At 38.6% G+C, this 21651-nt stretch overlaps 1 protein-coding gene across 4 annotated transcripts in view; it reads left to right on the forward strand.

Annotated features, from left to right (window-relative positions):
• The window catches only part of PCLO (piccolo presynaptic cytomatrix protein), a 331372-nt gene that overhangs the window by 12844 nt on the left and 296877 nt on the right, over positions 1-21651 (forward strand). For all 4 annotated transcript variants that reach the window (XM_090135236.1, XM_090135232.1, XM_090135235.1 and 1 more), the window contains exon 3: positions 6104-7504. In XM_090135236.1, coding sequence (XP_089991362.1) covers positions 6104-7504 — 1401 coding nt within the window. The remainder of the gene's footprint in view (positions 1-6103; positions 7505-21651) is intronic.

The raw sequence follows: 21651 nt of genomic DNA on the forward strand, positions 1-21651 counted from the left end.
TACATTGCTGTTTTGTATTTATGATTAGGTGTATTAATGGTGTTGAAGCCATGGTTGTTTTTTATTGTTATTTTAGGAAAGGGTCAGAACATAGGAAGGAGCATGCAGCTACATATGACAGATATTTTTATCCATGTTTTTTCAGCCTGACAATATTCCACAATATATTGTAGTGTTTCCTCACTAGCCCAGATAACTGTCCTGTCCAGTTTTTAACACAAGTAAATAATAAATTAATCTGCATAGCTAAAGATGTCAACTGCAGTGAGCCATCTGCACCAGGATTACTGTTGCTCAGCAACTGTAATTTACTACTATGTTAGGCCATGTGATGTGGGGATGCTGTTTGCTGGGTAATCACTGGGCAGGAAGCATGGCCCAACCCTGCTCCCAGCAGACAGTATAATCCCTACTCAGATCCCTGCCATACTCCCTCAAATCATTCTGTGTAGCATAGATGAACTTTGTTAACCTTTTCTTTGCTGCACTCCTGTATTGCAGTTCTATTCTTTGCTTATCATTTATGTGTTTCTAGTATATTGAATCTAGATGCAATTAATGAAAGCAATCAGCTTTTACTGCAGTGATGAGTGATGCAGTGCCTGAACGGTATTAAAAATTCTTTTTTCTTGTTTGCATCAGGTGGCTTAAATACATGCTTGGCTGTAAAAACTCACTTTCAGAGATTTTGAAGTACTGCTGTTAAAAAAAAAAATTGACAAAAGGATTATGTTGGCTACTTTACAGTTCTAACTACATAGGCCATAGAATAATAGTTCCCCAAACACCCATATTTCATATGCAAACTATAGCTTTTTTTGTTAGTAATTTAAGCAGAATATCAGAGTATGATAGGACTGTGATAACTGCATAATAAATTCATCTACATTTTGGTAGTTTTAGAACAACTTTGAGTTGAAAGTAACATTTAAAATGGTCTTTGAAAACAGCTATTTAAAAAGTTTATTTGAACATGACTTAGGTGCAAGCTACAGTGTTCATAACCATTACTGTGGTTTGTAGAACTGATACCTGAGGAACATGCTGCAGATGAACTTAGCACTGTTTTTGTCAGCATTTTGAGTTGGTGTTTCCTGATAAGCTCCCCAGTCATCTCTTATAGCTGATATCTGAAAGGAAGATAAACATTTATTTTTCAGTGAGTAACTCTTGTATCAGTTGCAAAATATACAATAGTTACATGTTTATTTCGCTGTGATCATTTTGAATTGCTGAGATCTTATGGAGGGATGGTGTAGAAGGAGACCTCTTCTTTCCAGAATTGCCTGGTCTTGCTTAGAAGACCTTTCCAGTTGTATGTTGAAATACAAATTTATGTTGTTTTGTGGTAGCAGCTCTTTTTTGTTCAGAACAGGATTTTCTGGTCTAGTTTCTTCTCTCTTACAGAATTCTTCTGCCTTACTTGAAGCTGCATAAAGTCATGGGCTCAAGTGTTTTCATTTTTCATATCATCTTGTCAAAAATGTCTGCTGAGAGCCAAATCTGGATTCCTTACTTTCCTTCTCTCTGAAGTTGTCAGGTAGCAAATAAGATAATATGCTTCCAGTCTAGAAGCGTAATTTTTTTTATAAAGCTTGGGGCAAAGCTGAGCATAGTAAACAAAGTCCCTTTCCGTCTCCTTGGTAGTGTGAAACCTCTATAAATCTTTGTGTTTCTATGATGATGTAAAGAGATCTTAATATTTTATACATATTTCAGTGTTTCTTTTTATAATGTCAAGTGGCCAGTCTAAATGAAAATGAGATGCATTGCTTTAGAACGCAGCTCTGTTCTGCAAAACAACTGTTAAAATGGCTTCCAAGAGCTTCACATGGATGGTGTGCCAGCAATTTTTATATGAAATGTGTACAATCTGTAAGTCAAAATGCCTCTCTCATTGTATATGTGGAATCTTTGAATCAAGCTGGATTCTCTTCCTCCCCTAGATCATCTGCAAGAAAAGAAACTGAGCATGCCAATCAATGTACTTGCTCTCTGACAGTTTTCACATTGGTTTTGCTTATATTTCGTAGTTAGAACAAATCTAAACACGTTAGCAGAAGGGAGTAGGCTCCAGTTAGTAAAATATCATTAATAAATTCATTTGCTGCTCCCAACCAGTAAAACAAAGCTTTTAAAATTTTTAGATGTCATGGATGATAATGCATAAAATATACATTAGCAACTTGTTTGTTGTTTTTAGGGCACATAGCTTCCACATCACTGAGCTTGAATGCAAGGTAGCACTTTCTGTATTCAGTGGTTTAAATCTGAAAAAAAATGCTATGTGAAGTTTGTCACATTTGCAGTCCTAGTTATGACACTCATGGTTCTCAGGGTGAAAGAAATTACTAATGGATTTCTTCCGAAAGATAACACTCCACCTAAGGTGTAAAAATAGGCAGCATAGAATTCTCAGCAAATAATCTCTTTTGTAAGTAGACAGGAACAACAAAAGCTTGTGTCTTTTGTTTTGTCATGGAAAGTTTTGCCTTTTAATTCTATTTAGAGAGACAAGAAATACAAAGAAAGAACTGCTGTCCAGTGAGACCATTATGGATAGATGAGCATTAGTACTTTACTATGTTTTGCATCAAGCATAATAATGCTCAAAGTCAATCTGTGTTTAACAGAAGCCTGTTCAAGTTTTTAAAAATCTCTGTAATTGCAGTAGAGAACAGGCTGGTGTTTGTTACAAAAAAGTATTATGTAGCGCACTTCATTGTGAACTCCCACAGCTCCAGTCACAGAACTAAAATCTGTATGGGTTTGTATGTTTAGAGGTGTTGTGTATAAGCTATTATGGATAGAGGGGTTTGGCACTTAAATTCCTCTCACTGTGATGCATGGGAGGAGTTCTGTATCTAAACCAGAAAGATTAAAAAAAAATACAGTGGGGTAAAACTTCCTACATTTTCCATTTGGAAGCCCAGCTATGGGAATGATGAAATCATTTTAACTTTTAAAGGCTTCACTTTTAATATTGAGTGCGTTTGCATATATGTGCATACAAATATATTAAGACAAAAAAACAACAAAAGACCATTTTAGACATTACAAGTTTTGTCTTCTGCACAAATTTCGTTGAAAAATGTAGCACAATTTTTATTTAGACTCCAGTTAGATGTTATGGTCAGATTGAACCAGCTATCTGTTGAAACCTTGTAAACGTGTCTGAATTTGACCACTTTAAATGTAAGAAATAACCAGACTACTTCTTGACTACTACTTCTGTAGCCTCACTCAAACCTGCAACTATTTTTGAGTCTTTGAAGGTTTAACAGTGACTTAAAATCAGATTTACTGGAAGATACTCAGCTTCTGAGTGGGAGCAGATAGGTACCTGTTAACCCATGGTTTCACTGCAAAATGGAACAGAACACACACAGTATATTTAATACTTAGAAAGGACTGCCTCTTACTTTAGAGTGCAGCACTTTCATTTAAAAAGCAAACAAATAAACAACAACAAAAAAAGGAAACAAACAGCAAAAACCCACAAGTGGAGATGGCAGGAAAAAAAAATCAAGGGAAGAAGAGCAGCTTTAAGCCTCTCACATCATTAAATTCTTTCCTTCAAATACAGGAGCAGTAAATCACTGTGCAAAATGCATTGTCCAGATATCAGTAAAGGATCTGTGGTTAGTGGGGAAAAGACATGCTTTGCTCAGGTACATTAAAAAAATTCCTCGTGGAGTCTTCTTTTTGCACTGTAGAGTAGAGTCCACCACCCTGTATAATCAAAGAATATTAAGATGTTATAATTATGAAATAAACAAGAGAATTAGGCAAAGCAGACTATAATAACAAAAAGAGAATAGATAAGATGCTTACCCATATACTGGGCTCACTTATGAAACTTCAGCAGAACGGATCTCCAGAAGAAATCCTTCCCCCCTGATAGTCAGCTCTTAAATGGGTCTAGGAGAGGTGGAGCCAGGCTCCACCCCTTCCTGCAGCACAGGTGAATTGCCTTCACCTGTGCTCCCGTGGCTGACTCATTGCTCACCTCAGGTGATCAATCAGAAGTTTGGGCCATGATTCAGCAGTTCCCATACACACCCTAATACAGAAAACGTGAGCCACCCTGTCAAAGCCAGAACACTATGACAGCCAAGGTGGATATTCAGAGTTTGTGACTTGAGTCTAGTCTTTGACTGAAACTAAGCCTTCAAGAAAACGCTAAAGAATTCATCCAGAAATTGTAGCGATATCTACATAATTAAATTAGATTATTGATATCTAAAATCAGCTCTTTTAATTAAGACTTACTACTGCTGAAATTCTCCCTTGGACAGAGGGCTTGTTGGGAACTGACCACCAATCAAACAACGTGAGTGTTGAGCTAAATGTCATCATTGCTTACGTCCTCTGTGCAGTTGTGAATTCCTTCAGCAATTCAGAGCAGAGCTGAAGCAAGTGCTGTAGTTTTGTTTCAGTTGGTTTCACCTTTTAACATCAATTTGTTGTCTGGGTTGCACATAGATAAGAAAATTGTTAAAACAATTGTAAAAAGAAAAAAATGTACTGAGAATGGAAGATAAAAGCAGTATTATTATGAATAGTGACTTAATTACTGTAAAGTTGCAGCTGGGGCCAGAATTGTGCATCTCTTTGTGAATTTGTTAGTATTAGTGATCTCATTTAGAGTGTGTGTATATACCATGTTTATCAGAATAATTGGAGTAGCTGTTTGAGGAAACTGTATCCAATTGTTCATTAATATTTGCTGCTGAGAAATGTCAGGCTGGCAAGACATGACAAAAGAATGAATGTATGGCCTCATTCCATGACATCACATAATTATTTTTTTTTTCTATGAACTCTGATATTACACAGCCAAAATACATCTTATATATAATTTCCAGATTCGTCCTATGTTATGGGAGAGATTTCAGACCAGAGTTAGAAACAGGATCCAGAAATCTTCACCCTTAGGGGCAAAGTCTTCTATTCTGTGTCCTCCTAATTGCAGCTTTCCTCTGTTCTAATGGTGCATGCAAATATCATAGCTGGTATGGTGAATTTCATACACAGACTAAAGAACAGAAGTAGGGCTGCAGTTGAGTGGATTAGGTATCTACTTGCAGGCCCATGGGAATCCATGCCATATTGAATGGCATTTTTGCTGCCTATAAAGTTTCTGCTAGCAATGGAAGATGTGGAAAATAGCACGTGATGCTTCCTGGCCACGTGTTGCTTTAACATGTTTGATGCTTCCTCAGATTGTGAGACTACGCAAATGCAAAGGAAGGGTTGGCTGCCTAGGGATTTTTTTTTACTTTTGTTTTTATTTATATATTTGTATTTTATTTTTTTATTTTTGGTATTAAGTAGAAAATAGGCATCCCTTTCATATAATGCATTTTGGGAAAGAGAAAAAATCCATAGGAACTTCTAATTACAAATGAATTTTGGGGAAAATCATTATGATTCCCAACATCAGTGCTTAGACAAAGCCCCTTACTGATTCTGAATGAAGGCTTGCCCTCTGAAGCTGGTGGTAAAATGTGGGTCTCTATCACATGTGGTGTCTATTAACTCACCTCTGTGCCTAATTCACTGGATACATTACTAATATGGGTACCCTGTAATAAATTACCAAAACCAGAAGCTATGTGAAGAGCTAGATAGTTGCACACTTAAAGATAATTACGCATTTTCTTTGTTTTAATTAGGATCATTGTTTGCTGTCAGCAGACTTGATTTGTCAAACTATTTTAGCAGAATCTGGCTCTTTTTTCTTTTTCCTGTTCTGGCAAATCATTGCTGTAAATGACTCACTGCTGGGCCTCATGAAATTTCAGAGTATTTTTTCATTCTGCTAGGTTTTAATCTGCTGGTATTAAACTGTGTGTAAACTGAACGTGAAGTCATTAGAAGCATGGGCTCAATGACTGCTCAAATCACAGGGATGTGAAGAATAACAGAAAAGAAACAGTTGAGCATTTTAATTGCAAAACAGTTTTAGTGGTAGTATTTCTCCCTTTTTACAGAAAGTTCTGAAATACTGCAGCAAGTTATTCATTATTATAAGCCATTGATATGTTCACTTTATGAACATTGTCTTAATTATAATACCTTTATTATTTTTTTCTTGCAGATTAAAGAATGGCTCTGTTTAAATTGCCAGATGCAAAGAGCATTAGGTGGGGACCTAGCATCGGGTCACGGTCCTGGGCCACAGCTGCCTCCACCCAAACAGAAGACACCAATTCCAGCTTCAACAGCTAAACCTTCCCCTCAGTCACAGCCAGGTCAAAAGAAGGATGGTTCCCCAAAACCTGATCCTTTGCAGCAAGCAGACTCTAAAAAGCCTGTACCACAGAAAAAGCAACCATCCATGCCTGAGTCTCCTCCTGTAAAATCAAAGCAAACCCACGCTGAACCTTCTGACACCGGCCAGAAAATAGATTCTACTCCAAAGTCTGATCAGGCCAAACCAATGCAGGCTGAAGAGAAGCAAAACCAACCCAGCATACAGAAGCCTACAATGGATACTGTGCCTACCTCTGCAGCACCGGGGGTGAAGCAGGATTTGGCAGATCCCCGGTTTCCATCAACTCAACAGAAAGTGACAGATTCCCCAAAGCCAGAGACTACCAAGCCACCAGCAGACACACATCCAGCTGGGGACAAACCAGATTCCAAACCACTTCCACAAGTGTCTCGGCAGAAATCAGATCCCAAGCTTGCATCTCAGTCTGGGGCTAAATCAGATGCTAAAGCTCAGAAGCCCATTGAGCCAGCACAGGTGAAAGATGATCCTAAGAAGGTACAAACAAAACCAGCCCCAAAACCTGACACCAAACCAACTCCCAAAGGCCCTCAGACAGGGACAGGTCCCAGACCTATGTCAGCACAGACAGCAGCTCAACCCCAGCAACCTCAGAAAACTCCTGAGCAATCCAGACGTTTCAGCCTTAATCTTGGAGGCATCACTGATGCTCCTAAGCCTCAGCCTACAACACCACAGGAAACAGTTACTGGGAAACTTTTTGGTTTTGGAGCTTCAATCTTCAGCCAGGCCTCAAGTTTAATTTCCACAGCTGGTCAGCCGGGCTCACAGACATCAGGCCCCACTCCACCTGCTGCAAAGCAGCCCCAGCCTCCTTCACAGCCTCCAGCCCCTCAGGCACCTCCCAAAGAGGCCACTCAGGCTCAGTCCCTTCCAAAAGCTGCTCCCACAAAGAAAGAAACCAAGCCTCTGGCAAGTGAAAAATTGGAACCAATGACTGTGGATAGCACTATAACGACTAAGGGATCTGATTTAGAAAAGAAACCTAGTTTGGCTAAAGATAGCAAACCTCAGGCTGCTGGAGCTAAGAAACCTGCCGAGCTGTCAGAACAGGAAAAAGCCAGCCAGCCTAAGGTGTCCTGTCCCCTTTGTAAAACTGGACTAAATATTGGTTCTAAGGATCCTCCCAACTTTAATACATGTACGGAGTGCAAGAAAGTTGTGTGTAACCTCTGTGGATTTAACCCAATGCCACACATAGCTGAGGTAAGGCGATATAGTCTGTATTTACTGTGTTTCTGCCAGCAGGTTCCCAGTGCTGGGGTATCGATTCTTTAGCTGATGGTTTGTTAAGGAAAAATTTAAATGTTTATTCTGTGGCCTTTTAAAATTAAATATCTGCATTGTATGAAACTTGGTCTGCAGTCAGAAAGTACTTCCAATGAGTTTTTTGCATAACAGTGTGTGGTGTGGCTGGTTGATAATTTTTTTGGGGCATGAACAGATAGTTTATTATCAAATCTTCTAAAATTGGTGCTACTATTGTACAGCAAACTTCTGTACTTTCTAGTCTATCATGTGATAAAGTTTCTTCATATGCTTCAGTATTTTATGTTAACATGTATGCTTCCTCATTTAATCCACATTCCTGATTGAGGCAATTGTAGAATGAAGGAATATATTAGTGCTTAGTTATTCTTCTTCCCCAGTTTGATAGGCTTGCTCAGTTAACCTTATTCTGTCTCTGGAGACTTTGTATATGCTGTTATGCTTATTAGGAAATTTACCTGTGTGGTAAAATGTATAAGGTTCTGAAGTCACTTCATTTACTGAGGGCTGAGAATTTGAAGGTGCCTTTTCCGTGGTTGCTCAAGAGAGATCCAGCAGGGCCAACTTCTGTTTACAAGAATTAAGCTTATTTTCAACAGATTACTCAGATTCTATGTTTTTACCCCTCTTTCTTTATTTCTTATAATTGTTTTTATAAATGTTGAGGGGATTGGAAAATTTATACTAGCTTAATGGAAAGATGGAGGCTTCTATATCAAGTTGGTGACTTGACAAATGCAGATAACGTAAAAATATTTTTAATTTAAATTTGTAAGTTGGTCTGTGTGGTTTGTGAGAAAAGTAGCTGTTGGTGTTGTTCTTGAAATCTGAATGAATGAATTAGAAATGCGTCCTGGGCTAAAGGTTATAACATCTCTGCCCTAAGTTGAGAGCAAGTGTTGGGGAGAAATAAGCAGTATTTTCCCTGCTACTTCTTTTGTTGTACATTTGTTTTTTTGTTGGATTAATTTCTTGAATGTGCTATCAGTGGAAAGATGTTTTTCTTTCTATAGTAAGAACATTTTATCTACCTCAAAACTATGTTGATTACTGTCCAGAGCAGTCATTAGGTCAGAAACAAAGGTCTGAAAATGCAAAAAGATACAGTGATTGAAAGACAAGATTCCATTAAATTGCTGCTTCTGCCCTGAAAACCATCCAATGCACACAAATTCTTCCATCACTGTCCAACCTTTTGTTCCCTGTGCACACACACTCTCTTTCTTTGGTTTTAAATACAAAAAATGCATGCATGCACAGAATATCACAGAAACAAGATGTGTACATTCTGGTGAAATGTGCTGAAATGACAAGTATACAAGTCCTCGTACATGAGTTGACTTCCTCAGCATTGATTTAGGCTTGATGGTGTTGGGACTACACTGTAGTTTGCAGATTTCTCTTCTGTGTATTTCTGCTAGAGATGAAAAAGGTAGTATTCTGTTTCCTTTCTCCAATCCGTGTTATTACCAGGGGATTCTTCCCATTTCAACTTTTTGGAATAATAATGATTTCCTGTAGTCTGACTTTCTTAGGCCTTTCTTTGCCTTATTTTTTTTTTCCTTGTTCCATTTTCTTCTTTCTTATACTACAAATTTCCACCTCTGTCCACAATTTTGAATCTTCTTTTTCTGATGATTTTCACTAAAAATTGGCAAACCTCTCTCCTTTGAGAGCAGCTTGCTTGGTTGAGGACAGCTTGACTTTCATGAAGATGGGAGACAGAAGAGGGAGCTCATCCTCTCCTCTCCCACATGATCTGTGCAAATAATATATTTTATGTCAGAGAGCAACTCTGTCCATACATGTATTGCATATGGTATATGGCTGTTGTATAACATAATGATGACCAAATATTTTATGCTCACTAGCATACTCTTATCCTTCAGAAAACTATTTTCTTATGTGTTGAATACCGTCTTGGAGGCTTAATTTACTTGTTATTTTTGGAGACTTAGGAAGGATAAATAGAAATGTTTTTTTTGAAAACATTTGGTTTGGTCTGGTCTGGTCCGGTTTTATGCTTAATTTTTTTATTCCTATTTTCTGAATTCAAAGAGAAAATTTGTTATAGGTTATGTTCCTTCCTGACCCCAGAACATGTTTTGAGTGTACAAATGTAATGGGTGCTTTATAGTCTTGTTGTAGAGTCACAGCTAAATCATAGTGATTGTAACAGCTGCTTGCATATTATCTGTCTATTGTTGCCTTAGTAACAGCTGAAAACAGGATGGATTTTATTGAGTGTATGTTGGTCCGAACCTTGTCACTAACAAAGCTTGCATTGAGCTGTATGGAAACAATCAGTCTGACTCATGGAGACGTTTTTCATGGATGGATGCAGAGGAGGATCTATACTCTGTGGTCACTTCTACCTGAGGAACTTCTGTCAAGGAATGTCCTCTAGGCAGTGCATGGCTGTGCTGCAGACAAGACTGCAAGTACTTTAAAGCAGAGAATGCACTTTGTTACAGTGAGTTACTTGCTCTTGCTTGTTTATAACAGATTTAACTTGTAAAATTTCTTTAGTCCATAGCAAACAGGCTTCTGATAGCCTCTCTTCTGCCGGAAATAAGAGAACTAGACTTTTACCTGATCCAAGCAATATGCTATTTACTTCAGTAAAATTGCATTGGTTTGTGTGAGCTGAGAATTAAGCTAGAATGCTTTCACCTAAAAGGAGCCGATTGTTCCTTTTCCCTCTGATTTGTTGCTCCAACAGTCAAATAGTTATTTACTTAAACGCAATTTATCCATGAAGCAAACAGCTTCAGATGATTAAATAAATGACACTTGATAGATTTCAGACCCACAGGACCATGTTGTGCTCTAATGCATTAACAGACTCCTTATTCTGCCATTTGCTCAACAGGGAGGAGCACTGTTTACCAGCTCTGTAATTAGCTTTCCAGCTCAGGTAGTTGGAAGCAGCTCTATTTTTAGTAACAAAGCGCAGGATCACAACTGCAGAAGGTAGAAATGAATTGTGTGACAACGACCATTTTGTGCATTTAAAACTCAGTGAAACTGTTTAGAATACTGAATAGGTGTGAGATGGTTGCCTATAATGTAATTAAGTATTCCTGGTATTCCTGACCAGGATCAGGAATATAGATTAATATAATGTTAATGTGTAATTAAAAAAAAAAAAAAAAGAGGGATTTAAAACTGAGCTACAGGAAAACTGAGAAATCCAGATCCATAGAATCTTTATGGGCAACAAGAAAGAACAGCATCTTAAGAGTCATATATTATGAACAGAGAGAGCTCAAAATGTAATGTTTATATGTGAGTATGCTAATGGCTCTAATCTAATAGAACTGCCAAGGGAGCTACAGAAGTGCTTTTTAGTCTACTGATCGCTATAAAATTATCTGAAAGGGTACTTGGGAGTATAAAATATTTCATGTTCAAAATAATTTATTAGGGCTATAGAAAGGAAAGAATTATTTCAGATGAAGGACGGAGGAGTTGGGAAGGGTAGAAAAGGCATAGTATCCAAGATTTACAAAGGACTTTGTGTTTGAAGATGTTATCTGTCAGAGATGTAATCGGAACAGGTAACATAAACAATGTTATGTAGCGAGTAATGTTTCTTAATGTTTATTGCAGTGAATATTCTCTATATGAAACTTTTTCATGTGATCTATAAACAATGACCATGATGAAACCTTTTCCAATCTATATTCTTGGATTGTTAAAATGAAAATTATATAAACTTAACTCACAAAAAGAATACTTCCCATTGTTACTTATTAGACCAAACTGAGTAAATACTTTTTTTGTCTTCACAAGTACCATGGAGAGAGGAAAAAGCAAAAATATTAAACTCATTTTCTAAGAACAGTATTATTACTAATTTCAATGGCTTAATCAGCCTAAAAATAGTACTTTGCTCTCCCAGTAAGAACATTTAGAGTTAACAGTAAGTATGCAGGTCACTGCAAAAGCAATGTCTTTTTATTATCATTGCAACAGATACAAAAGCACAACAACACTATTTAGTAGTGCAGATTCTCAGCTACAAAACTCTATTTCAACATAGTCATCATCACTACCTATGCATTTTTGCCAGCAATGAACAAAAGACTGTATGCCATGCTCATAAAATAAATAATAAATAACTAAATTAAAATCTGCACCAGTGGAGGTGCCCCACTGTCACCACTGCAGAAATGCACCATCCACTGCCTCACTGTGCACACATACACTCATTGGTCTCAATAAGCATTCAGCAGTAAACATCACTGTGTGCAATTGTTTCTGCATGGAGGAATTCAGTTACACACTTTTGGTTCATACATACTTCCGTATCTGATGCCATTTTGTCAGACTGCCCCTCTGTTGCTATCTGTCACACTACAACAGAATGTAATGGAATAATGGTGGGAAGGTTCAATCTCTACTGCCATACCACCACTATCCTCCTCTACCATCGGAAGCCAACGTAATAAAGTAGATATTACTTTATTCACTGCAACCCCTGCTGATATAACTTTGGAACTTGGGGGACATCAGAAGGGCACTCTTGTTGTGGTTTATTGTCATATGCCTGAATACATATTGGAGTCTTGTGTGTTCCACTAAGAAATCTGCAGGAAGGGTACTGGCATGATTGGATCTTTGATGTAAATAATTCTGTCTTCTCCTCTTTTTCCAAACTGTCATAATGAAGTCTAACCTCAGATGGAACAAGGATCTCAGCAGGTGTGACCCAATACTCAGGGTTAAATAGTTAGCTTTAAAATTGAAAATAAAATTAAAAACCTACCCATTAATTTAATGCCCAAATGTGGCTCAGGCTTCTTAAAGTTACACATGCAGGAACACTGTGAAGTAACAAGCCATCAGCAGTTCCAGTGAAAATCATCATAGAATGGCCTGGGTTGAAAAGGACCACAATGATCATCTAGTTTCAACCCCCTGCTATGTGCAGGGTCACCAACCACCAGACCAGGCTGCCCAGAGACACATCCAGCCAGGGCTTGAATGCCTCCAGGGATGGGGCATCCACAACCTCCTTGGGCAACCTGTTCCATTGTGTCACCACCCTCAGTATGAAAAACTTTCTCCTAATATCCAACCTAAATTTCTCCTGTCTTAGTTTAAAACCATTCCCCCTTGTCCTATCACTATCCACCCTTATAAACAGCTGTTCCCCTTCCTGTTTATATGCTCCCTTCAAGTACTTGAAGGCCACAATGAGGTCTCCTCAGAGCCTTCTCTTGTCCAAGCTAAACAAGCCCAGTTCCCTCAACCTTTTCTCATAGGAGAGGTGCTCCAGCCCTCTGATCGTCCTAGTGGCCCTCCTCTGGACCCGCTCCAGGAGCTCTGCATCCTTCTTGCACTGGGGGCCCAAGGCCTGGAAGCAGTACTCCAGATGGGACCTTGCAAGAGCTGAGCAGATGGGGACACCTACCTCCCCCAGCTGACCACCCCTTTTTTTAATGCAGCCCAGAACATAGTTGGCCTTCAGGGCTGCAAGCACATGCTGCTGCCTCATGTCCAGCTTCTTGTCCACTAGGTCCCCCAAGTCCTTCTCCATAGGGCTGCTCTCAAGGAGATCTTCCTTCAGTTTGTATAAGTACCTGGGATTGTCCTGACCCAAGTACAGCACCTTGCACTTGGCCTTATTGGCCTTATTTAAAATCCTTAAAACGGTACACTGCATCATCTGAGGTGACACCCATTACCTATCGTTACTTTATTAACCAACTCGTGTTATCTTGTTTTGCAAGTCTAAGAAGGCTCAGACCATTCTGCAAGTTGGCAGATTTCACTCCTATTAGAGGTTCCTGTCTACTTTTATTTTAGTAATGAGTTGTTTTGGAAAAAGATGATGTCTGGGAAGCAGTATAGAAGAATTTGCACTTAAGACAGAAAGAGAAAAAAACAACCATTTCTTTCAGCTGTATAATTTATCTGCTCTGCTTCTTCCCTCTCCCCTTATATTTATAGCTCCTTTTTAAACTTTGATTGTAAGGTAGTGAATGCTATTATTTTTTAATAACAGTAGGCAAGTAATACAGAATTTAATAGACTAACACAGTACATTCACTAAATTTTATGGAAATTTTATCCATTAAAAGGTAAGTCTTTATAACTGAGAAAACGTTAAAATACTACTTACTATTTTGAAAGATAAAATCTGCATTGAAAACAGAGTGTGTGTTAGATGATAACTCCTCCAGTGTATTTCTTGACTATCAGAATGAAATTAATTTAACTACAAATGAGATATCTTGCTTCTCCTGTTTAATTAATTCTGTGCACATAATAGAAATTACATTAAAATAGAAATATTTTTATAAGAGAACTTGGCTCTTCCTGATTTCCTGCAAAATATATATATTGTATACATGAAATGGAAGGGTTAATATGGAACGAATCAGGGGCAACTCAATTAAAATTTAAAACAGGTAAGAATGAAAAAAGAAGTGGTTTCATGCTGGGATTCACCTTACAAATATGGCTGAACAGCCTAAGCATCATCAACAGAGTTATGCTTCTGGCATCTTTGCAGAGGCAGTTAAATGATTGAAGTCACAGACTTGAGTTGTCTAGGATATATCAAGTGTCTTTGAGGCTTCCACCCTTCTCTGATGCCAAGCTAAAGCCGTGTTCCAAGAAAACCTACTTCAACCTGATAGTTCTCTATAGGCTTGAGCTTCTGTTATTTGCATACAACTTGAGCTGTTCCTTTTGAGCATTATGTCTGCTGGTTAAATACCTTTGGCACCTAGACGTTAGATGAAATCCCTTTTAGGAGCTGATTTTGGTGTGTCTTTGAGCATACTTCACTGAGATACAGTACTGTTTGGCATAAACATCAGTCGTGGCTGTTTTTATAGATAACATTTATGCCTGCTCATGGTTGAGTACAATATGGTAGTGGCTTATTTAGTTTTCTCTTTCTCAGTACATAAAAAAGATCAGCAAATATGTAGATGTGTGACATCAGGACTCCCATCCCAGTTCAAGGTACAGTCGAGTTTCCAGTCTCGTGGTCCCCTTCAAGACCTCATCAGTTTGTGTTCGCTAAGGTGGAATAGGGAAAGTGAAGCCAATAATAAGCTACTGCATCCAAGTGACCTGAAAATTAATAATAGTTTTATTTCAACGTTCCATCACTGTGAAGGGAAGTGAGAAGATCCTAATTTACTCACAGGTTTACCTGAGTGGATGTCTTGCGTTTCAGTAGGACTTGTCATTCTGAAGTGAGTTATGCTGTAATGCAGTTTCATTTATTTGGCATTCAGGTTTTGTTAGTTACAACTGAATGTGCTGATCTTGAAACAGGATTTGAAAACAAGACTTATTCAGATCTCCAGAGTTGTATAGTCATGACATTATCTACAAGACTGTGTTCTTGTTAATTTTTTGTTTCAGCAGTTACAACCATAAAATTGGGGATTTTTTTTTTTTCCTGGAATTAAATTCGAGGAATGAAAAAGATTAGTTTCAGTGCTCAGAGTAGTAGTGTGACCTTTGGAAGTACTGTAATCATGATTAATTGCTTATTGTGTATTCAGGCCTCGAAAAGTTTCCAAATTGCCTCTCAGAAGCAAGAACTCCAAGGATGGCTAAATGCAGTTGAAACAAATAATGGGATAAAGACATAAAGCTATGCAAAGGCAGATGGCTTTTATTAATGTTGGTAATGGCCATTGATGGTGTGAAATCTGAAGGGATGGCTGCTGCAGCTCTGCTGCTGACACACAGACATATTTTGTGTAGCTGCATAGTTTCCTTATCCGGCTGGAATTCATATTCAATATCTTCTTTGCCAACGTTAATGATTTGATACCATCTTTAGATGTCTTTGCTCTTAGAAAATGAGAAATGCTTAGGTGAACAGTTAGCATAGAGCTTTCAACATTGATTCTGCTGTGTGTTCTATTTTTTCCCTACACCATTAGGAAATCAGTTCATAGTGTGGTGTGTTACTGAGGGTCAGGCAGAAGTCTGAAATCCAAAGTAGATAATCGGGGAAGATTACTGACCTGGCATTGAGCCAGGTGATTTTCATCTGTGTTATGTCAGTAGAAATTTTTCTGGTGTCTTGTTATTAAATAAGGAAGAAGTCTCCTGAAACCTAAGATATTATTAATTGCATCTAAGTTTAACATCTTCTTGTGAACTTCATAATAGTATTTTAAGGGTTGTTTTTCTGATAAGGATATATATTTTTTTCTTCTGTTTTATGATGTGTAATAATCTTTTCCAAAGCATAAATGCTTTATTTTGAAAATTCAAATATTGGTGTGAGATTAAGTTAGTTCAGGATGAAACTAAAGACTTGAAAACATTGTGACCTCCTTCCAGATGTTGTTAAATGAGTGGACAAAATCTAATGGATATTAAATTCCTCTTCTTTTTTTTGGTGCCCAGCTGAGATACTTTATCTACCTGATCACATTGATGATAGGTACAGGAACTGTCAAAGCTTAAGTGATCATAAAAACATAACTCATTATCTCTTTGTCAGAATCCTTGCATAGTTTTGGTCTTCTTGTAGACTGACTGCAAGGAGGATTTCTGAATAGATTGCTTTTTCTCATCCAGCAAAATGAAAAGCTGATATTTATCTAAAGAAAAATGTTTTTATAAAACAGATATAAATATTTTCACTATTTGCTAATGAAATATTCTAATTACTAGAACATACATTTTTGTGTCATAAAATTCTTAAAGGACAGTGTGTACTAATTTCCTGCAAACTGAATCTATTCATGTTATTACAGTAGTTAATAAGTTCCAGTTGCTGCATATGTTCAGAATTCCATGTCATGGTTATGCTGACCAAAAGACTAATGCCCCTTTAAAGAAAGGTCAGTATTTTGCACAGAGCAGGCCCAAATATCACTTGGGCATCACTGTTGTGTGATGAATTTTGATTTAATGGGATTGTGTACGTGCAGTCAAAGGCATCCTACAATTAATTTTGAATGCTTGCAGGAAGTGTGACCAGCAGTAGAAATAATCAATTGAACATTAAGACGTAAAGAAAGAGAAATGAGAAAGATGGGGGCACTTCCCTAGTTTCTGTTCTGTGTGCTTCACAATAGAATTTCACCTTGAGTTATGTAAAGAATGTAACAGTCACTTAAAGATGATTGTTGGCCAGTAATTTCTTTTGAAATGCACATTTCTGTTGACCAAGGGAAGAACAAACCTGATTTTAGATTCAGTATTATTAATGAATTTAATTGATTTTTTTCTAGTAGTACTAAGGGTAGGGATAGAAACTGGGTGGGAGCTTAAGCCACTATGTAGTTGTGGAGAAGAGATTAGATGCATGCGAATAAGCTGTTTGAGATGCTGTCTGAAAGCATTTGAAACAGGAGGTCATAAACTGATGCTGAAGGAGGGGGATTAGCTGCCTTTAAGCTATTCTTACTGAATTTCATATAGTGTTGTTGAGTCAGGGAAAAAAATACATGTTTTCTGCAGTTACTAGGAAAAAAAAAATTAGACTATGTTAGACTATCACACTTACTGAGAATAGTGATGAAGTATGTGAGTTTTCCATCTATGTTTTGGAGGTTAATGAAATTACTCACAGTGAGGTAAGCTAGGCTTCTAAGGACAAGATGCGAAAGACCATATGGTAGTCTTCTGTTTTTAGTATTTCTAGGTTAGTGCTTTCTTTGTGGCTTCTTTTATTTCTTCCTTAGCAGGTGGCCTTCACATTGGAAATGATCCAGTTGTCATGTACGAAGACTAGAAATTGAGCATAAGTAACCTTGTGCTTAAATTTAGAATTCTAATGAATCTGCTTTTGGAGATCTTCCTATCAGTTGCCTGAATAGTTGATCTAAAACCTGCACGTATATTTATAATCCTTTAATTTTATTTTTTAAGATTTCCCAACTTTTCCTGACCTATCTAGATGTGGTGAGTTGACATTGGCTGGGCACCAGGTGTCCACCACAGTGAGTGAGAACTCACAGTCCTCAACAGGACATTGAAGAAAACACAGAGGGAGAAGCTCAGGAGTTTAAATAAGGATAGGGACATTGCCCACCAATCACTGACAAGGGCAACACAGACTTGCCTTGGGGAAGATTCATTTAATCTATTGCAAATTTCAGAATCGTGTAATTGCAAGGATTGGAAAGGACTTCAAGAGATCATCAAGTCCAACCTCCCTGCTAAAGCAGATTCCCTACAATAGGTCACACAGGTAAACATCCAGATGGGTCCTAATATCTCCCTAGAAGTAGACTCCACAACCTCTCTGGGCTGCTCCAGTGCTTCATTACCCTTACCATAAAGAAGTTCTTCCACGTGTTTGTATGGAACTTCCTATGTACAAATTTTAGGCCATTACTTCTTGTCATATTGCTACTCATCACCGAGAAAAGCCTGGCCTATCCATTTCCCTCCCACCTCCCTTTAGATATTTATAAGTATTAATCAGATTCCCCCTCAGTCTTCTTTTCCTTGGGCTGAACAGACCCAGGTTACTCAGCCTTTCCTCATAGAAGAGATGTTCCAGGCTCTTTGTCATCTTTGTGGTTGGTCTCCTTCTATGAGATCCCTGTCTTTTTGGAACTGGGGAGCCCAGAACTAGACACAGTATTCTAAATATGGTATTCTAAACTTACAGTGATAGAGAACAGTGAGAAATAAAAACAACTGAAAAACACCTTCCTCCCACTCCCTTTCTTCATTCTCTTCTCTACAAGCATTGCAGGAGAATGGAGATTACAGCCAGTCCATAACACTTTGTCTCTTCTGCTCCTCCACAGTCCTTCCCTGTTCCTACTCCAGGCTGGGGTCCCTCCCATGAGATTTTATTCCTCCTGAACTCATCCTGCGTGGGCTTCCCACAGACTCCAGCTCTTCAAACAGTATTCCAACATAAATCTGTACTGCAGGGCTCATTCTTTGGGAGTGAAGTGATTCAGCATGAGTCTCCACAGGCGGCAGCTCCCTCAGTCCTTCAGCCCCACTGTGGGCTTTTCCATGCTCTATATGCTGCCCATGGGCTGCAGGGGGACAGTCTGCTCCACTGTGGGCCACTCCATGGGCTGCAGTTCCTTTCTTCCATGTGCACAGCCAGCATAGCGCATGGTCAGCTCTGGCAGCAGTGAGTCTCTTTTGGAGCTGTTGGAGCTGGCTCTGTTCTGACATGGGGCAACTGCTGGGCTCTGCTCACAAAGGTCACCGCTGCAACTTCTCAGTACCAGAACATTGCCATGTAAGCCCAATGCATTAGAAGCAATATATTGTGATAATTTGATTTGCCACTCCATTTTCTTATAACTGCACACATTTGCAAGTATTGAAGTACACTAAAGATAATGACACAACACTGATCCTGATACTAATTTCATGGTAGTTGTCAATAAAAACCTCTGAATCTTTTTTGAACTGCCCAATAAGCATTAAATTGTACATGTGGCTCTTGTGATGCAGCTGCACTCAAACCCACACATGGGTACACCTTGAATTTATGTAAGAGCTGGCGTCCGATGATAAATGTGACCACAGAGATAAAATCTGACAAGCCTCTGAGAGTCTGTTGTAAATTTCAATCTGTGCACTTCCTGGGCTGCCTGTTGGCATTTCAGAATGCCCTTGAGCTGAAATACTAAATATTAGAACTTCTCTGGTATTTGAATTATGGTAGGAAAGAAGGATGTTTAAAACACTTGATATTTCTTCATCTTTTTTATTGAAATAGGCATTAAATATTGTTTTATCAGGAGTCTGTTTTTATGCTGAAAATTGGCTAAGAAAGAAATTTCAAAGTGTTCTGACTTCTGGCTAATTTTTTAGTGATTTATATTAGACTTGTTTTCCTCTTTAAGTTTTCAGTCAAAACTGATTTTGGATTAAAGTGTCATCACAATTTCAGAAGTAGTTGTATTTTTGTATTGCTTGTATTGCTTTATTTTAACTACAGGAAGGCAAAAATTCTGGTGAAAGCAAAATTTAGTTTTAGGAGTTTTTTTTGTTTTTTTTTTTTTTTCCCAAGGATTCAATTTTGAATCTGTTTAAGGTGATTGATATCACAGTGTGACATCTGTAAGACTGTGAAAGTGTAGGCTTTGTAGTCATTATAGAAGTAAAACTGAAGCATTTTTCTTTGACCTACAGCACACTTGTGTTTTGTCCGGAATCATAAATGAGCCAAGAATGCTTGTGTTGTGCTGCCTATTTAAAGTCCTATGCCCAGTATACCTGCAACTCTGTTATCACAGATCTTTAAAGGGGAAGAGTTGCTATTTTTCTTTTGTATATTTGCTGGACTGGCTCCAGCATGGTTATGTCTGCCTCTCTTGTCCTAAGGAGGCCAGAACCGGACACAGCTCTCCAGATGTGTCTCACCAGTACTGAGTACAATGGAGTAATCACTGCCCTTGGCATGCTAGCTAAACTCTTAACTTATACAAGGCAGAATGTTGCAAGTATTCAAGTATGCCTTTCGTCCCATGTCTCCTCTAGTCTTCATCCTTGTCTCGCTCTGATTTATAGGAGGGAGAGGAGGTTCTTTTAACATCTGTATACCCAGCGTGAGATTAAGAAACAATAGTTCAAATGTTGGTCCGACCAGTTTATTACAAATCTTAATTAGAGAGATGGGGAAGGGGAGGACAGACACTATTATTAATTAGGGTAATGGGGAAGGGAAGGAGGGCAATAGAAAAGACAGGAAAGAAGAAGCAAGGAGTCTTTATAGGAAGAGTGAGATATTCACCACCATGGATCCAGCGTGGTTCATAGTTCAGCCATTGATCTTCAGTAGTGGTGGGTCATCAGGCATTGTTGTTCTGTTGACAACTATGACGATGGCCACGATGACCATGGTGATGATGGGCCCTTTTCAATGCTTTCAAAGTGGTTGAGTTAGCTGTCTTTGGAGTGACAGCTCAAATCCAAAGTGGTTGAGTCAGCTCTCCTTGGAGTGGCAGCTTCTGGCTCTGAGATCTCAGCAGAAACTCCTTTGTTCCTATTTTCTGGGCCTTGCCAGCAGATAAGGGGAGCAGGGATGCCCATCTGCATCCTGTTTTTCACAGGACACGATGGTATCATTCCCCAGTTTTCCGATACCAAGCTGGAGTTATTTAGTCACTAGCCAGATCTTCGGCCAGTAAACACTCCTGAGCACTCTCTTCCAGAGGCAAGCAGCTCTGGTGGAAGGTGCTTTCAAATGTCCACAAAGTGATGTTGATTGTCACACGATAGCACCCATCACTTGCCTCCTCAACAAATCAATCAGAGTCTTATCACAAGAAATACCTCAGGAAGCAAGCTTTGAGCCAAAAAAACAAAAAAGGATTCTCACAATCCTGTACTCAAGGACATGTGTATTGTGTTGGAAAGCACTATCGCACCATGATGCAGTGAAGCACTTTTATCATGGCTGTAAATAAAGAAGTTAATAACTGTGTTTGGAGTGTTTGGGATACAGAGGAAACCCTGATCAGCCCACTCCAAGAATTACTATCTTTAAACTGACCGTAAGTCAGTGTCTGTGAGTGAACTTCACAGAGATAAATGTTGTAGACAAAGTTATAAAGTTTGGATTTGTGATTGTTGTCATGTCTCTACAAAACATATGTCCTATCTTCTCCAAAGCATGTGTATATTTGCTTTTCCAAGATGTGTTAAGCCATTTGACAATAACAACTATAGGTATTGTTTTGGAAGGAAGGAGAGGTTAAAATAGAAGCCAAGTCAAAGTTTCATATAATGTTCAAGGAGATGAATTTTGCACCTGATGTTTTTGTCTGGAATACTTAGAATACTTAGTGGATGAGGGTAAGGCTGTCAATGTGGTCTACCTGGACTTCAGTAAGACACTGTCCCCCACAACATTCTTCTGGAGAAGCTGGCTGCCCATGGTTTGGACGGGCATACTCTCAGCTGGGAGAAATGCTGGCTGGATGGCTGGGCCCAAAGAGTTGTGGTCAATGGAGTTAAATCCAGTTGATGGCAGCTAACAGGCAGTGTCCCCCAAGGCTCAGTACTGGGGGCACTTCTATTTAAAATCTTTATTAATGATCTTGATGAGGGGATTGAGTGGACCTTCAGTAAGTTTGCAGACAACACCAAGTTGGGAGGGAGTGTTG

This window comes from Phasianus colchicus, chromosome 1 (genome assembly GCF_987193195.1).
Source record: "Phasianus colchicus chromosome 1, bPhaCol1.hap1.1, whole genome shotgun sequence".
NCBI classification, from domain to species: domain Eukaryota; kingdom Metazoa; phylum Chordata; class Aves; order Galliformes; family Phasianidae; genus Phasianus; species Phasianus colchicus.